The sequence below is a fragment of the Pezoporus flaviventris genome, unplaced genomic scaffold, assembly GCF_033815535.1.
Source record: "Pezoporus flaviventris isolate CSIRO_AGI_PZ_B2104156 unplaced genomic scaffold, CSIRO_AGI_Pfla_v1 ptg000070l, whole genome shotgun sequence".
Classification (NCBI taxonomy): Eukaryota; Metazoa; Chordata; class Aves; order Psittaciformes; family Psittacidae; genus Pezoporus; species Pezoporus flaviventris.
Window position 1 is genome coordinate 3,345,535 of NW_026892618.1, and position 19,024 is coordinate 3,364,558.

At 39.0% G+C, this 19,024-nt stretch overlaps 1 protein-coding gene across 4 annotated transcripts in view; it reads left to right on the forward strand.

Annotated features, from left to right (window-relative positions):
• Positions 1 to 19,024, forward strand: part of ITPR2 (inositol 1,4,5-trisphosphate receptor type 2) — a 255,174-nt gene that overhangs the window by 102,845 nt on the left and 133,305 nt on the right. For all 4 annotated transcript variants that reach the window (XR_009746719.1, XM_061472136.1, XM_061472137.1 and 1 more), the window contains 8 exons: positions 1,131 to 1,296; positions 3,297 to 3,470; positions 8,558 to 8,647; positions 8,799 to 8,924; positions 10,158 to 10,280; positions 11,840 to 12,040; positions 16,051 to 16,302; positions 17,886 to 18,011. Coding sequence is in view for 3 of the 4 variants with exons in the window: in XM_061472136.1 (XP_061328120.1) it covers positions 1,131 to 1,296; positions 3,297 to 3,470; positions 8,558 to 8,647; positions 8,799 to 8,924; positions 10,158 to 10,280; positions 11,840 to 12,040; positions 16,051 to 16,302; positions 17,886 to 18,011 (1,258 nt within the window). In the remaining variant the exon portion in view is untranslated. The remainder of the gene's footprint in view (positions 1 to 1,130; positions 1,297 to 3,296; positions 3,471 to 8,557; positions 8,648 to 8,798; positions 8,925 to 10,157; positions 10,281 to 11,839; positions 12,041 to 16,050; positions 16,303 to 17,885; positions 18,012 to 19,024) is intronic.

Sequence of the window (19,024 nt, forward strand, 5' to 3'; positions counted from 1 at the left end):
GATTTCTTGGATCAGGAGGTAACTGTTGACCTTCAATATTTCTCATAGACCACATGACCAGTTGTCGTTGCACCTTGTGTTTGAACTTGTTTAGAAATTGATGTCAACAATAGTCTCTTTCATATGACTCCTCAAGTCAACTGTGGACCACTTGCCATGATCTTCTGGACCACCAGAGGCCTGCAGATCACAAGTTATGCTTGCAGAGTTTTGGAAATTATTTCAGCTACACTGTGAACATAAAAAAAACATAGAAAATATCCACGCTGGAGAGTTATTATCATTATCACTATGTTGGTTTAATTTTATGGGTATAATTATAATTATACCAGTAAAAATGAATTCCATTTAGACAAGGCCATAGACTTCAAAGTTTTTCTTGGAGCTAGGGAGAAGGATCTGCACTATGGGCACTCTGATCTTTCCTCTCTCAGTCCCTTATGCATTCTCAATCTTTACCAGCACAAGCAATGCCTCCAGTCCTCTCCCTGAACTCCCATAATGTAAAACAACACACAGCTCTTGGCATCTGCATCTTTAACGAGAGACTGAATGGTTTCTTGGAAACATTATTTCTGCTTTGATATGTTAAGTGTAAATCTGCTTTCTGCCGTTCCAGATTATGAATATGATTCCAGAAATATGATGCTTTTGGCAATTCTTACTATTTTTGAGCTTATTTTTTCTTAAATGAAATTTTAATAGATGAAAAGTGAAGGAGTAAAAAGGAAAGGGCCAAATTAATCTCTGATGAAATGTTGTTTACTTCAATTAATTTGGATGGGGGATGAGCTTGGGACAATTTATTCAAGACTTAAGCAAAGGTTTTTGCAATATGGGTTTTATTTGCAATATTTGACACATTTCATACATACTTATTTTCATTTTGTAGTGTCCGTTCCACTACAAGATTGCTGCAACAGCATATAGCTGTAGGATTGAAGTCCTTATAAAATATGTTAAATTAATGTTTATAGTTGCCTTCTTGCAGCATATTTGATTTTGGTTTTAAGAGCTCTTTCAAATGAAGATGGTGTCAAAAACTTCTATTTTTTTTCTTATTTATTTTACATTATTTGGTCCTTCCCCCTCCCCCCTTTCCCCCCCCCCCCCCCCCCCTTCTGTTTCAGAAAGGAGAAGAATGCAGTTCAGCTTGATGATGAAGGAGGCAGAACTTTTTTACGGGTCCTCATTCACCTCATCATGCATGACTACCCTCCTTTGCTCTCAGGTGCTCTGCACCTGCTATTTAAGCACTTCAGCCAGAGAGCAGAAGTTCTGCAAGCATTTAAACAGGTACGGATGGGCATAGTGTTATTCCAGGAAAATTGACTGCAGGGAAAGTCTTTCCAAAGGCTGCTTTACTTCCCTAAATCGCTGTTAATTATTTCCTTAGAGGCCCAAATTCAAGAGAGGTTTGTTTGCTTGTTTGTTTTGTTTTCATTAGATTTGACCATATGTGCTAATGTGTATTATGGCTGTGCACCCAGAAATAGATATTTCTGGCATTGCATCCGTTACTGAAAACATAGGTCCCTGGTGACAGGTGGGACACGCATGCATCTCGCAGTGAGACATGCTTTAGTAGTGATCCCTCAGAGACAAGAGTTAGTAGCTCGTGTTCTGCAGGCAGTGCACTGTTGTCAGCAATAAGCCTTTTCTGTCTTCAGGGCTGCTTAGGCTGGTTTAAGGCTCTCTTGTTATTCATGTGGTGCTTCTAGTTCTAATTCAGGTGTCTTTGCATTGTGCTCCACTGCATGGTAAAGATAGGCCCAAATAACAGGAAGAGAGTAATAGAGCCAAACCTGTTTGCAGCTTTTATTCTTTCTGCTTGATAACAGTGCATGTGCAGGCTCCATGTGTCAGTGGATTAGGATAGGGAGATCTGATGTCATGGGGCTGGATGTCAGGAACATCTCTCTTTATGTAAGCCTCTGTAACGCATGTTGATAATACCATCTAATACTTATTTCAGGAGTTTGATAGCATGTTCTCTCACCCTTATGTAACATGTGGAGGTTTCTCTTGTTTAAAAACAGATGAACGATAAAGACCTGGAAAGCATTTGTTTAATGTTTTGCAGTGTAGTAGAAAGGCTTCCCACCATATTGTTAAAGTTAGGCCGTGCTGGTTCATTGCATAAATAGCTGTTATTCTGAGGTCAGCAAGGACTGAGTAGCTTAACATGTTTTTGTAAAGGATAGAAAAGTCTAATTGGCAAATAACAAAAAAAGACTGTAGAGAACATGGAATACGAATGTCCGTGGATGAGCAGCATTCATAAATTCTGTAAAATCACAAGGTTTTACCAAGCTAAGAGAGAAGATGATGAAAACTTTGTGTTACGAAATAGTGAATATTAGCCTGCATGTAGTGATGTTTTTCAGAAATAGAATGTGCCTGTCATTGTTTTTGTCTGCCATGTGACCTTAATCTTTTATGTAAGTGTGATTTCTTAATAGTGCTTATTGATTTGCAGTAAAGATTGTTGGTGGTTTTGGGGAATGTTATCTTCATTAATAATCTCAGTAGAGCAAAGAGCATTACCAAGTAAGGAAATACGTAGATCATGTTAAATCAAGAACTACAAATAACAGTGAAAAAAGAGTAAAAAAAAAAAAAAAAAAGAAAAGATTATAATAATCTTAGTAAAAGCTAAAAGCCAACCACTCAGATGTAAAATTACATGAACCTGAAAGTCAGTTTCTGAGCTATATTTAAACAAGTTTTTTAAGCTGGCCTAACAGTGTTAAAATCTGTTGTTTTTCACTATTTGATTCTGGTGATGTAGGTGGTCATTAAAGTTGCCATTCTGACCCTTCTTTGGATGTCATGATTCCTTGTTATACCATCCTTTTTTTTTTTTTCCCACTTGTGAAGTGCTGTGCTGGTGGTATAAGCTATTTCTAATTGTATTGCTTTAATACCATGTAACTGTATTGTTTTAATGCCATGAGGATCATAATCAGTGCATCAGCGCTAACCCTGCATAGAACTCAAGAGCTTGTAAATCTGTGTTTGTGCTGAAAATGTTTTGCAGTGTATTAAGGAAGGTGAAAGAATTTTGTGAATTTTATAAACTAACTTGTTTTGGGCAACTCTAGTCTCTGCCTCTGTTAAATGTTCTTGATGATTGAGGACTAAAAATGCTGCGTGTGCCATGTTTCAATTTCATATGGAAGGTTACATAAAGCACCTGGAAAGAGTGTCTTAGAATGGAAACTATCAAGCAAATTACTCAGGCATGAGTGCTGGTGCTAGTGCTGTAATAGCTTTACGATTTTCTGTATTTCCAGGTTCAGCTGCTGGTGTCTAATCAAGATGTTGATAACTACAAGCAAATCAAGGCTGATCTTGATCAGCTACGTCTGACTGTAGAAAAATCAGAATTGTGGGTTGAAAAGAGCAGCAATTATGAGAGTGGAGAGGTGGGCGACAATCAAACCAAAGGGGGAGAAGAGCCAATAGAGGTGGGACTAAAGACTTTGTTGTTAGAATTGTTTCAGTATTGCTAGGTAGCTTAATGAACAACTGCAAATTTGTGGTCTGGTTAATCAAAGTAGCAAAGTGAGATTGTGCAGGATTCTGGCTGACCTTTAGTAATAGATAAAATAGGAGATAAAACCTCTTTTATCAATTTGTTCAGTATTCTCTCCCACTGCTTCCAGTAACTGCATTCTTATGTCACAGAGCTATGCTACGTTCCTTCTTGACTAGCAAACAAGCCATAGTGCATGGCATCACTCTGGCCAAGGAAGTAATCTAGGGATCACTTGTTGGTGGGAGTTGTGCTGACTTGCTGGAAGAAAGAATCATAGAATCACAGAATGGTTTGGGTTGGAAGGGACCTTAAGGCATATCCAGTTCCAACCCCCCTGCCATGGGCAGGCACACCTTCCACTAGACCAGGTTTCTCAAAGCCCCATTCACCCTGGCCTTGAACACTGCCAGGGATGAGACAGCCACAGCTTCTCTGGGTAGCCTGTGCCAGCAGCTTACCACCTTCACAGTAAAGATTTTTTTCCCAATATCTAATATAAATCTCCCCTCTTTCAGCTTAAAGCCATTCCCCCTTGTCCTATCACTACATGCCCATGTAAAAAGCCCCTGTCCAGATTTCTTGTAGAAGTAGCAGACAGTATCTGTTCCTGCAAGTAGGGAAGGGGAGTAAAATCAAACCCATATTTTCAAATATTACACAAGTAATTCCACTCTCCACCAAACCTAAGACTCACCTAAGAATGCTGAGATTTTGTAGGCACATTAATATTCTGGTTTTTTTTAACCCTTGTCACACCAGAAGTTGGGAAGCTTTAGAACTTGAATCTGGAGCCACAAATACCTGATTTTGACAAAATTGTAATCGATTTTTTTTATTTTTAATTTTTTTATTTTTGTTTTTCTGTGAAATCTGAGGTCCTCATGTAATTACATAACTCCAGTATGAATCTTACAGTGCAAAGTGTTGCAAGAGTTACTATGGTTCAGGTTTGTGACGTAACAGTAGATAGAGCAGGCTTTACGCACCAGTACTTATTTCCACTTTTCCATTTCTGTCAGAGGAAGTTTGGAGAGATGATCAACTGCCATTTCTGAGACACCACTTTCCTTATTCTATTCCATTGTAGAGTCTTCACTAGTAGCAAGAAAATGGGCACGGAAGCTGCTAGAGGAAGCTTGGTAGGGAGTCAAGTGGAGTTCATACAGCATTGTGAAGCCAATGCATTCAGGGAAAGTAGGAGCCATTGAGAAGAGACAGGATGTCTGCATATTTCTATGACATACGCTTGTTTTTTCAGATGGGAAAGCAGATCTTAGGTGGCTTCATATGAGGGAAAAGCCAACATTTCAAGGGAGAATCCTAGTTTCTAGGGATATTGCAGGTCCTACTCTTCCTGTGATATAACTTAGCTGAATTTAATGGTGTCAGAACTGGGGAGGAATCTGGACTTTATGAGCTTAAACATGGGATTTCCTGTTTTCTTTTCTCAAGCATATCTGTAGCAAGAAAGAAAATGTTCCTTTATTTCATGAATGGGAAAGGTAATGGGGAAACAGGATATAGGATTGCAGCAGGATATATACAGGGTTATGTACCTATAATAAATTATAAAAGTGTAATAAAATCCTTTTTATTTCTATGGAAAGCCCTGATGGCAAAGAAACTCCAGGAAGAGGAGTTGTGCAGAAGCATCAGATGTATCAGCATGGGAGATTTTTAGTGGTGGTTTGTTGGTTTTTTTTTCCCACGAGGCATCTGTGGGTCTGTATGGATTAGCAGTACTTCAGTACATGTGTCATATTATCTCTGGCGGATCTGAGAGACTGTTGTATTAGACCAGTAACATGTAATCTGCACAACTGGTTAGATCATCTGGTTGTAATTCCATGAGATCTGTGCCAGGTTACAATAGCTTAGAACCTGTTCCATTATTATTTCCTCTGTTAAATTCTTTTTTATAGTCAGGAAATATTTGTACCTGGCAAAACTACTTGAGATAATGAATACTCTCTCTGAGATCTGAAGTCAGACACAAGAGGTGAGGTGCCGGTCATAATCTACAATATGTGAAGCAGGTGGCTAGCTTCAAGCAGATGAACATCCCTGTGAGATCCCATGCTTTCTTGGAATGGATGCTGGGTATTCAGCACTGAGCTGGATGAACCTTTAGGTCTTTAGTGAATATGCTTCATTTGCCTGTGCTTAATTTTTTTACAAACAACACTGAAGGGTGCACAAGGGCTTTAAATTACATCCCAGAACAGTCTTACGTGAAGCCCAAGTTTCTGTCCTTGCTGAAGCACTTTGCAAGATTGGCTTAAGAATTTAAAAAGAAATAAAATACATTTTTTTTTGCCCTTTGGCTTCTGAGTCTTCTGAGGTCATTGTTTTCACTTTTCTACAATAACCTGGGGAGGGGGCTAGAGACTTCTGCTTTTTTTTGCAATCATTTGACTCCAGAAATGGTATTTGTAGAAAAATTAAGTATCTGGAGTTTTCCACAGGAAGAACAATGAAGCCTACATCCATCCATGCAGGATCTTCTTCATAAGAACTGGAGATCAGAATTACAGGAAGCAGTGCTTGGAGTTAGGTCAGACATGTTAGATACCATAGAGGATTAGGAAGAAATGCTGAAATTGATGTCACACAACTGAGCTTGCCTTGAGAAGGAAAAAGCAGATAAAGCCTGTTTACTTGGTTATCTCTAGTGTAAAGATGTTATGAGTCTGTATAGATACCACAGCCCATGGAAAGTGTGGCTCTTGTTGTCCTGTAGCACCAGAAGCACAGATATGAGGAGGAGAAACAGACAGTCTTTGTGAAAGAACTCTCAGGTGGAGCTGAAATATAGTGCTGTGGCATTTATGGAGCTTCTCATCTTCACCATCCACTGAGAAAGTTCAGCAACCTTTAAAGTTGTATAAACTTTCTGCACCCTCAAGCACCTGGTGTTCCCTTGCTCTCCTCTTTTCTGGTCTGTGGCAGTTTGCTTTGGTTCTGGGGCTGTTTGAACAAGCGCCTTAAACGTCACCTATAAGTTGAGATTGTGAACTGGAATTTCTGAGACTGCCCCTCTTTCCCCTGGTAAGTAAACACAGGCTGCAGAAGGCAAAACTGTGCTAGCGTGACACTGTCCAGTGCTGTCCACAGCTCTCCTGCTGGGATGAGTGAGACTGTTTCAGCGGCTGGGAACCGCTTGGACTCAGTGCTGGAATCTGAGGCTCCATTTTTGGGGCTAGAAAGAAAGGTTCCTGTGACTATGCGCACAGTGATATTCTGGGAATTTTACGAATAAAGGAAATAGTCTTCAGAAAATACTATTTCCTAAAGGTGGGGTGCTCAGAAGAGAACCTTTCTTGCTGTGATGTCTATGCCTTCCTGTCCCCTATGGAAAAGTGTCAGAGAGAATGTCTGTCATGGGGCTTAACAAGGCAAGATGTGCAACTGAGTATCTCTGGTATCCCAGTGGTGTGATCATCTCTTGATAACTACGTCGCTGGCATGCTCTTATGGGTTCAATAAACAGGCTTTTATTTTGTTAAGAGAAAGGATAGATTCAGCAGTTTAATGCTGGTCAGTGCTTCCAGAAAAGACATATAGTTCACATGGATTATAAAACTACACTGATTGAGGAAGAATGCTGGTAAAAGTAACAGGTAAATTAATCTTGGTTAATCCACAGTCCCAGAACAGAGGAAGGTGGTTAATTATAGCAAAAAGCCTGAAACTCCTTCCAAAGTATTGATTCAAACAGCGAAAGAGAAGGCAGTATGCATACTAACAAACCTAAACAAATAAAATCCACTGTTGTTGCATAGATCAACATGACCATGCTGAACAGCAGTGCTGACACTGTTATAAACAGCTTCCATGGCCAAGTGGTGCAGCTGTTCTTGCCCCATTGGAAATTAAGACCAGCTGGGATTTATAGAACCCTTCATCTTCACCATCAGCTAAGAAAGTTCAGAGAGAGGTTTCAAGATGTATAAACATTCAGACTGGCGTGCACGTGTGTGGTTTAGCATAATTTTCTTCTCTAAAACAGTAGGAAGTTTGAGGACACGATGAAACTCAGAAGTGCACCTGTTTCTTCTTTTTTTCATGCTATTACACTGGTTTATATCCTTGTGGTTATACTGTGAGGCAATCACAAGGTCTGCTGCAGTTTTTCTACATGCTTAATTTCAGCATCCAAAGTCCAATCTTTCAGTTCTTTGTATTTCCAGTTAAGAAAGGCTTCCCATAGCTGGCAGGAGAAAACAAAACAAAACAAAACACTGCCAGTATTCTAAGTGACAGTAGTTGTGTGGATGCTCTTCCATGTTTTGACTGAGATATGCATGGAAAGGTGCGTGGGTGTTGGCAGTTACTTGCTGACTTGATTTCTCTTATTTATCATACCCAGCTGGGGCTTTCTAAGAGCCAAGGCCCAGAGCATACAGCATCATGACTGGATGTTGCAGTTTAACAACATAAGGTTCTCATTTGCTTTTAAATCCTTTCCTGCCTCATCCAGAGATGAGGACAGAAGCGTCCTCTTCATGGGAGGAACATCTCCACTTTCCATGTGCTACTTGTTCCTGTACTGCTGAGAACTCCACCTATTCATCTTAATTACAGAGATCATCTTAAGCTCTTTCTCCAGACTTTCTAATGTTCACATACAGAGACTTTGTAATCTTTCTAGCTGTAGTTGAGATTTTTTGAAGGAGTGGTGCTATTGAAATATACTTATTGTCCCTATTCTCATAGTATTGAATTTCCTTGGATATCTATTCCATGATTTAGGAATGTATTCTTTTTTAGGGGGATCAGAAGCATGTACACATAGAGTAATTGCCTCAAATTATGTTGGGAATTTGAAACAAAGGAAGGACTTGATTGTGACCTCATGGGCCAGTGGATAAAGAATGAATGAATATTTTTATTATGTGATAAGTCTGTTCCCTATGAAGTGCTGTAACACTTCTTCACTTGCTGTTATTACATATAATTAGTTCATGTAGAGGAAATTGCAGGGCATCTTCACTTGTTGTGTGTTCTTTGTTATAGGAATCAAATATTTTGAGTCCAATACAGGATGGGACCAAAAAACCCCAGATAGACAGCAACAAAAGCAATAACTACAATATTGTTAAAGAGGTTGGTATATCTGCTAAGAAACTTCACATGCTTGCTTGATAACTAGATTAACTATTTTAAAAGAATGAATTTTTGTTTAGTTTTGCAATATGACTGCTTCTTTGTTTCCTTCCATGCTTATTTGTTTGTTTGTTTGTTTGTTTATTTATAGATTTTGATTCGACTCAGCAAACTTTGTGTTCAGAATAAAAAATCTCGGAATCAACAGCAGCGATTGCTGAAAAATATGGGTGCCCACTTGGTAGTCTTGGACCTTCTGCAGATACCCTATGAAAAGGTTATTCTCATAATTCTAGTGCTAAAGAACATGAACTCGATAAAGGGCAAGGCCTCAAGTGGCCCAAGAATCAATGTGAATATTTTTTTAACTGAATTCAGGCAACTACGGTACAAACATGAGATAATGATGCCATTTTCTGCCTTAAGAATAATGGGTTTGGGCCTAGGTTTAAATATGGCTGTCTGCATAGAACGGGTTTTGTTAAGAATTTAATGTTTACTGCCTCATGTACCTGGATGCCACTGAGCTATCCTCCCAGTCCTGAATCAGGCAAACCTTAGATCTGCAAGTCACTGCACAGTAAGAAGTACTGATTTAATGGAACTTCTGGCAGGGTACCTGAATTCCACGGTTGGGTGCTGATGTGAGTGCTCTCATAGGTGCACAAAACGGGCAAAAAGCTTTCAAGGATCAAGTCTGAAATAATTATTTTTTTATTGTGGTGGAGGCTTCTAACCTAGTGGTCCTTGTAAGCTTTTCGGAAGATAATGTGATTTTGCACTCATTTATTGGCATTGGACATACAAATGAAGGACCTTTAAAAGATAGCCTTTAAAAGACCACATCTTTCTAGATCTTGTCGAAAGCATTGAGAGGAGATAAAGCTCTTCTGGGCTACATTTTCCTGAGTGTTACATACTAATGTTATGAGACAGACACTGGGTTCAGCTGCATTCAGTAAAATAGTGTTTGTCCATATAGGTGGTTCATTAAATCATAGTTAGAATACTACATGAGAGGAAGATAAAATGGGGATGAAACTAGATACGTATTTGTGTAGGAGTGTGTATAAACATACATATTCATGTAGGTGTACACACACAAGCACACATACATCTATCTGTTTCGATATGTGGCTATATAAAAGCTAAACTTTCAAAAGCTTAAAATCAGTGCAGGCTAGAGAGGTGTTTTTTTTTTTTTTTATTTATTTAATTCAAGTCACTTAGCAATTTTTTAAGCTAGGAAATGATAACCATGCATGAGGAGATCTTACTTAGAGTTGTTGCTTGTACCCGTGGCTCCCTATGGTCAAGTCAATTTAGAGTAAGGTACAGTCACTAATGGCCTCTGAAGAAAACTACACCAGTTTCTTTTGCCAAAGAGGGAATTCCTGTCCTATAAAGGCTCAGGAAAATTGGTTTGTTCCTGTCTGAATTCACCTAGTGTCGTTTTAACAAGTATGGTTAGGTATGCCCGTCTGATTTCGTTTGTCTTTTCTCTCTGCAGAGCGATGAAAAGATGAATGAAATTATGAATCTAGCCCACACTTTTCTTCAGAATTTCTGTCGAGGAAATCCTCAGAATCAAGTTCTCCTCCACAAAAATCTCAACTTGTTCTTAACTCCAGGGGTAAGTTTTTTATTTTAAGGAGAATATTATAACTAGAAGTAAATTAATTCGGACTTGTTGAAAAATTACAGTGCTAAATAAGTAATTCCATTAGATTATGCCCTCTCTGCCTTCACTCCTCTGTCCTTGTTTCTTCTCTGTTACTGTTGCTCTTTATGTCATTGTTTTTAATGTTGTCATTTTAAAAGTGTAAACCATATTATCTGTGGAGTTTACTGGAGGTATCTATGAATAAGTGTCACATCATCACATCATGTGGTTTGACTCTGATCTTATTCACCCTGACTCACAGTCAAGGTAGAAGATGCTGTGATGATACTGTCATGAAGCTTGCGTGACAGCTGAATCAGACCCATAGGGTTTTGATGATGATGCTTCCATTTGAGGCAACTAGTTTAAAATTTGATCTTTTATGAAATCATTGTCTTTATTGTAAATCTCTTTGTCTTGATCTCTTTGTGTATATATGTATGTGTGTGTTTACAGATATAGTCGTATAGAATGACACCTCGCTCAATGGTAGATCTACTGAGCAAAACATGCTTTTATTAGAAAGAGTTTATTAAGGTTGTAGACTTTGGGTCTGCCTACATTAGGAAGCATTTGTTCTGTTAATTTTTATTTATGCTTTTTTTTTTTTTCGTGAAGTTAGTGAAAGGCACTGAGCTGACCACAGTGGGGATTAATACCCGGACTCCGTCCTGTATAACACTGATGCTTAACTTGAGTGCCAAGTATAATTGCACTTGCATTTCTGTTCTTTTGAAGTTGATCTTCTGATCATCCCAGTTATTGTGCTTTTGTTCACATTGTGGAGCAAACTTGGTGGGGATTCCTTTCAGAGGATGCTATACAGAAAGGTGTACCCTGGGAGCAAACCTGACCCTCATAAGCTTTAGTCCAAGGGACCAAACTAGAACAACATTGAAGCAAAATCTCTAAGAATGCATAAAGTCTGGATGCTGAGTCCCCAGCAGCATCCTTTCTTGCTACAGATCTGTTTCTCTTGTACTGTGCTACCCATCGATAGAAACACAGCCTTAGGTTCCCTCTGTATTTGATGTGGAAAGAGATGTTCTTTCAGAGTGATCAGACTGCATGTGCAATGATTTACCTGCTGGAAATGCCCGCCTCTGTGGACCATAGAGGGAGCTAGAGGTAGCTGATCATCTTTCTGGGTTACCTCAATGAGAAGTTTGATGATGAGTGGGATGAATGTGGTCTCAGTTGTCTTGCATACTTAAGTCCCTATAGAGTGCTCAAGCAGCGTCATGTGTGTATATGCATGTCTTCATGTTCCAAATGGGCACAAATTCTGTTAAGGCACAAAAAGGTCCACTTTAGGACCATTTTATACACATAAAAAAGTGTGGTGAAATCCCATCATAAATGAAAGCTAGGCCCCAAGGTCACTGCTTAATTCCTGGGCTGATGCATATTGGACTTCTGCATTTTGTCTTTACCAATGTGCCTTTCTCTAGTCTAGAATCCTCTGAATCTTTCAATCTCCAAACAAATCTGCTCTTCTTATAAGGCTGTTTTGATTTTAATCTGTTCAGCTCCTGGAAGCTGAAACCATGAGGCACATCTTCATGAATAATTACCTTCTGTGTAATGAAATTAGTGAAAGAGTGGTGCAGCACTTTGTACACTGCATTGAGACCCACGGCCGTCATGTGGAGTACTTGCGTTTCCTGCAGACCATTGTGAAAGCAGATGGCAAATATGTGAAAAAATGCCAGGACATGGTAATGACAGAGGTAAGTGAAGGGTTCATATGTTAATCACTAGTGGATGTCTTTTTAACACACTAGTATTTTGAGGCTGCTTTTTCTGCTCTTGATACCAATGGGATATAATGGCATCATCGCTTTAGAATTTTAAGCGGTATCACAAATAATGAATATTTTAGCAGACATTTTTTGGAGCTCAATCTAATTTTGTAAGGCCATCTGTATAACTACTAGAAAGAAAACATGAGTGTTAGCATGGTGATACAGAGATGTCTATTTGTAGATGATGTAGCATGGAAATCTCAGAGTTACATAAACCTTCATTTTCCTGTACCGTAATTTAGGATACCATTTATGCACCAGACTTGCCATACTGTGGCATGGTTTTGCCATAGAAGAGGCTCCTAGCTCTACAGATTCGTCTAAATAGTGTTACAGACCATCTTTTTAGCACATAATCATGTAAAAATTCTAGGTACTAGTTTCTGTTTTGTTTCTTTTGTTGCAGAGTATTTCTGTGAGGGTCAGTAGAGCTATTCTAGCTAGTTAAAGCTTAGCTAGATTCAGAATCTCACCCAATAAGTTCTACAGAGTGGTTTGTGGGCAAATCTTTATGCCAATGAAGTTGCTGGGAAAATACCTGATTGATTTCTTTGCAATTTGGGTTTGATACATAGCGTGCATGATAAATGAAGTCTTCAACTTGCAGACACTCGTGCGTTTAACTGTAATTCTGGTAGCAGCTCAAGGAGATTAAAAAGTGGGTAAAATTGAATATGGTGAAAAGTCCAGGTAGGATCAGAGTCCAGGGAACATTTTTCTTTATCTTTTGTTGGGTTTCTTGATTTTTTTTCGTATTTCTTCACAAAGGAAACAGAGAGAAACTCTGGTTGTGGCAGGAACAAAACCAAACTCTGCTGGAATTTTGTTCCACAGCAACAAAGAGGAAAAACTTCTAATTAAGAAAATAAAGCTTCAGCCTACATGGGTAACCTTTAATGGAATCTACCTCAACCTTTTCAATTTGACTGAAGTGTTTGAACATGCAATATCAATTACAAGTCTTTGATTTACATAATTCAAACAGTTCTTATGCCTTTGTGCTTTTAGATTTTTCCCCTTCCACCACAGCTTCTTGTAGGTTTTTACTTTCTCATCAATCAAAATTTTTAGATTTTTCTCAATTTCAATACATTTTGTTACTAACCTATAATAGCACAGAGATAAATTGTCATAATACATTTCTAAGATGACTGCATGATGAAAATTGAAATGAACTTGGATGTGGCATTTACATCACGAGGTCTGCAGGAATTTGCTGGGGGCAGGGAGCACCCTTGCTATGATGAAAGAAGGTAAGATGGTGATCTGCTTTAAAAATATGTAGGAGGTTACAGGTAATTAAGATTTGTTAGAAAAGGGTGCTAACAGGGAAATTTGAATGGCACTTAAACAGCAGTCCAACATAAAGGGGACAGTGTAGCCAAATGGTTGGAACTTGGCATGGAATCAGGACAGTTTCTCAGTAGACAACTGAGATGTACTTTGTGACCTTAAACAAGAGGTGTAACTTCTTTTATGCCTCCAGATGGGACATGTAAGCAATTTACCACAAGACAAGACAGAGTATGAGGATAAAATTGTCTCAACTACTCCTGTGTTTTGTTTTTACCTACAGGAAGTATATTATAGGTTATTCCTGTTTACTGAGGGTAAGGGATAAACTGATCATATTTACGTGTTTTAGAAAGTGCATGCAGATGAAGGAACACCATTGCCAAAGAGTAGTTTCATAAAATACATTGAACATTTCCAATCTGGCTTATTCACTTGTTCTCATATCCTTGGTCCCCATGTCTGCTAGTAATGATGTTTACAAACCTGAAAGGTTCCGTAGGGCACTTTTTCTCATTACAAGCATGCTTTGAGGTTCCTGGAGGAATGCTGCCTATCAGTGCAAGCATTATTACAAAAGGGAAAGCAGAATTTACTTTTGAAATCGATCAATGTGGCAGCAGAGTTTTCTATTATCTATATATTCTAGAGTGATACATCGCAGAGCATCAACAGCTGCTCCAACACTGACCAACCTTCATTATACTTCCATAAAGGTCTTGTTGAAAATATACTTTAGTGGAAGAAAATGCTGCTGGGTTTTTGGGTTGTTGTGGGTTTTTGGTTTTCCCCCCTATTACTGAGCTTGTGAGGCTCAGTGAGAACTTTGAATGATGTTGGATATTTGTTTTGCTTTTCTGCTTTTAAAGGGGCATTGTTTTCTCCCAATTGGGTCAATTGGGAGTTACAATTTCCTTTGTAAATCACGTTTAAAAGTGAATAACTTGGGGAAAGAGGATGACACCATCTTCTGTCCTTGCATTTATGATGATTACTTTGTCCCCCTTAGCTCTTCTTGTACTGATGCAACATCATCTGCTTCAGTTTGTGGTTCCTCACAGTCAATATGTAGCAAGCATGGCATGCAGGATTGTGTTCCACATTCATTCTCTCCTGGTATTTCCTCCTCATACATCAACAATAGGTACATGAGAGGATGAGGGATCAGTTTGACTTGATATGTTAAAATACATTTTTTTTTTGTCACGGAGGGCAATGAGATTAATGGTATATGGGTCCTTGTGTTGTCTCCTTCATCATTCCCAAGCGCTTGTCCTTTTAAAACCTATTTTTTTGTACTGTGGGTTGTCCAGAAAATGTCTGTTTTGAAAAGTCAAGAGTAGAAACATTTTAGAAACCTAAAGATAAATGAGAAATAGGAATTGCAGGAAAGACTGAATTCATGATTCACCCCATCCAGTTGTCAATGCCAAAATGTGCAGAAAAAGGGAGAACACAATCAGAGAGTTTGTACATTCAAAATTTGAAATGTTGAAACCCTGGAAAATGTAATTAAATGTTTCTTGACTTTTCATTGTGGGAGACTAATTTTTGTTCCTGCTCTTGCTGCTTTCCCATTTTGACTAGCCTTTATTTCTGCCCTTGAATTCAGTAGCCTAGGATTTCATGTCACACACAGACTTGGATATGTCAAGTGCCTTACTCACAAAATACGTATGGCTGTTTGTGCTGCCAAGGTGTATTCGTTACCAGGAAGGGTTTATGGGATTTTATTTTCACCCACATTGAGTGTGCATTATGCTTAAAAGGGAAGTGATGGAGAGAAGACAGAACTACTTTACTGTCCCAGCTCCACTCCAGCTCCCAGAGCAGCACTGGCAGTAGGTATATTCAGTGTATGGGCGGTTCAGAACAGGGTTAGCGCACAGCTTCTCTGTGAGATCTGCTGAGATGGGCTGCCAGCATCCACTTCCACTCTGGATCCTCCTGAGATCAGCAAGGCACTTGTAGCAAGATCAAATATTTATCACATACACCAGTTTTCTGTTAAATGGAAGTGGTGGCATGACACTGACAATGTCACGACCCATCTGTGAAATTTGCATAGGTTGGGGAGAATCGTCCTTTGTTTCCCATGCTGAGCAAGGGCACAGAAAAGGCTGGTTAAATTCTGCGTGAGCCACAGGCTTTTTGTGTGAGGTAGCACAGAACATTTAATCTCTCTGCACCTCAAGTCCCAATCTATAAAGCAGGGATAATAACGCATCCTGGCCTCACAATAGGAGGTGAGAGTAATTAATTACCTTCAAACAAACATTGAGATAGTAGGAATAATAAGGATGGCATGCTGTCTTAGGTAAACACAGAGCTACATAGAAATTAAAATTCAAATTTGCCTTGCATTAGCTTATTCCTTGGTGAGTTATTCCAGATTTGCAGTTATGTAGATAAGAGAAGTTTGCTTTGGATATTGTTTTGACGTGCATTTGGTAAATCACACCAGAGTAACACTGGATTATTTTTGTTTTAGCTAGACAGACTTTTGCATGCTTAAAAGTACAACAAAATAAGAAATCAAGAAAATCATAGAATGATTAAGGTTGGAAAAGGCCTTCAAGATCACAGAGTCCAAAATGACTGCAAATGTAGGGTTCTTAAAAGTTTGGGATTATCTTTTTCAGCTGATAAATGGCGGTGAAGATGTGTTGATATTCTACAATGACAGAGCATCATTTCCAGTCCTACTCCAAATGATGTGTTCGGAGCGAGATCGAGCAGATGAGAGTGGACCCTTAGCATATCACATCACTCTAGTGGAATTGCTAGCTGCTTGTACGGAAGGAAAAAATGTATACACAGAGATCAAGTGCAATTCACTCCTGCCACTGGATGATATAGTGAGAGTAGTGACCCATGATGACTGCATACCTGAGGTAAGATTCATTGAATGAGGAAGCAAACTTATCATTTCTATAAACTCAGAAAATATTTTGTTGTTTCTAATATACTGACAGGTTGAAGATTTGCACAGGAGACAGGCTACGAACAGGTGGTGGTTGTTAAGGTGAATAAATGAGGAAGGATAGCCAGTATTTTCTGAAACAGAAAGCTCCTTGTCCCTCAGGCATTGATTGTCAGCTTTTTGGGGCAGGCACCTTGTTTTGTTGTCCTGGGTTTGTCCAGTCACTGTCAGAATCTATTGCCCTGGTAACTTCTAGTTAGGAAGACTCAGCCAAGTGGTTTGTCAAGCCACCGTTTTGCCACTGCCTGAATTTGTTGGAAATGATGGGTAACACTCTGGCCATGCTGAAGTCAGCGGGAGTTTTAGGTGATTTCTCATTTTATTAAGCTCATTTGCAGTCCAGCAAATGTTTTTATTCACTGTATATTGAGGCCCAATTCTGCAGCTGCTACAGGTCATCCTCAGTGGGAATGTGATATCTGATGCTCATCAGAAGTGGGGTGTTTGTTTGCACCAAACTGGACGTAATCAACAGAAATCTTTTCACAGGCTTTGCAGGAGGCTTGCTCAGGCCCTGTGTATCAGTCAGACAGATTTCTGCAGCTATCTGGTGGAAAAATGTGGCTCATATCAACAGAACTGAGGCCTGCAGGAGTAAAGACTCCATGAAAAAGTCCCATTGTCATCAACTGATTCTTTTCTTGAAAAGAAAAATGTTTGCTTTGCTCAGAAGCTCCTTCTAGCATTACTTTCAGCAGATGCTAATTAATAAAAGCTCAAATTAAACCTAAAAGCCTGACATGGGTTTTCTCCTGATTGCGTTAAACCCATGCAACTGTGTCCTTTCCTTTGACCGTGACATGAAATTTTCAGTCTATCTGTGTATGTTTATATTTAATTCATACATTTCAGGCACTGGATATTTATTTTTATGATGTGCACATGCAGATTTCTAATGCAGGAGAGGAGTGAGGCTGCATTTCTCTACTAAGCCTTGTGCTGCTATTGCTGCAGTCCCAGCACTGCATAGCCTTTCTTTCCCATTTAGATCCGAGTTACACCCATCCTGAATACAAGCACTGCGTTAGGATTGTGGGAATATAGGGATTGGAGCTCTAATGCTAAAGACATTTTTTTATATATATTTGGCAAGCCTGTCACAAGGCATCAACCCACAGCAATCAACCAGCAAATGCAGGGGTGTCCTGCATTTTGACAGTTCCTGGCTTTGGAGCCAGGCCCTTGCAGTCTTTAATATCATTTAAATGTCAGATTTATTCTGGGTTTCTTGGGGGGGGGAAGGTTGTTGTTGAGTAAGAATGTTTGCAAAACCACCTATTTTTCTTCATGTGTTCTCTCAGTAGGTACGCTAATGTATTTGCTGCTGTGCTTCTCCTTGTATCTTTCAAACTGAACGTACACATTGTTACTGGTATTAGTGTTAGTACTTGAAGGATTACCTTTATTGCTCAGTCTTCTTGCAGATAGGAAACATCATGTCAGTGGTTTTTACTGTTCTGTTTCATATTGTCTGTGTTTTTGCTCTTCCTGCAGGTGAAAATTGCATATGTTAATTTTGTTAACCACTGTTATGTGGACACTGAAGTGGAAATGAAAGAAATATATGCCAGTAACCATATTTGGAAATTATTTGAGAACTTCCTTGTTGATATGGCAAGGGTAAGCTTCATGAGGTGTTAAAAAATATTATGGTATAGTCATGGGTGTCAACTGAACTGGCAATAACTTTTTTGTGTGAACTTCTTTTATTTTATGAACTATTTTTGTTAAAGTCAGCAGCACAATAGGTATGGGTGTTCTATTTTTGTGTGGTTTCTTTGTTTGGTGGTGTTTCTTTTAACAAATGGTCATTTCAATGTTATTTATCATCATTTAATCTGCAAATTGCTATCAGTTTTCTCTTTCTTAAAGGGCATCTTGGAACACATGCTCTTTTCTCTTCCAGAAAAATAAAATGGCTGTATGTACAGGATTGGGAGTCTGTGTATGTCTTCTGGGAGCATATGTTACTAGTCATGGTGGTGACTGAAAGTAAAAACACCGTATCTGTAATCTTCTTGCTTTACAGAGGATTGGGGATCAAGAAGTTCTTCAGCTAATGTTCCTTCTTTAATCTAACTTTGGCCTGGTTTTGTCTCCTATTATACTATCAATACATTCTCACTGCTGATGAGTAAGGCAGGTGTAGAGCTGTGGTCTTTCAGAGTGCCAGTTTGTGTATAAACTATAGGCTGCAAGGTGACACAGCACAGTTGGTACTGTAGGCATTCAGCTCCTGTGGACCCTAGTGAGCTTCATGGTGTCAGTATTTCTTGAATGAAGTTTCAATCAGAAGCTGAGTTACACTTCCATTCCCTGGTATTTTGGAGGCAGAAAGCAAAGGAAATCTTATGCCTTCCAGAAGGATAAAATACGATAGTAGAGCCATGAAAGGAAGCTAGTGTGACATAATGATTGCAGCTTACATTACATATCCTTTTATAGGAGGTTAATGGTTCTTGTAAGAGCCTAATATTAGTGCCAGCTGATGGAGTTGCTCTTTCTGATCAAGAAGTAGAACCACAGGTTTTTCGTGGCTGGTAGACTGTATCTGATCCTTGATGCTGGTCGGTATTTCGAAGATGTTACAGAGCATGTTGTCATAGTGTATGTCTATCTTTTCCCAGTCCACG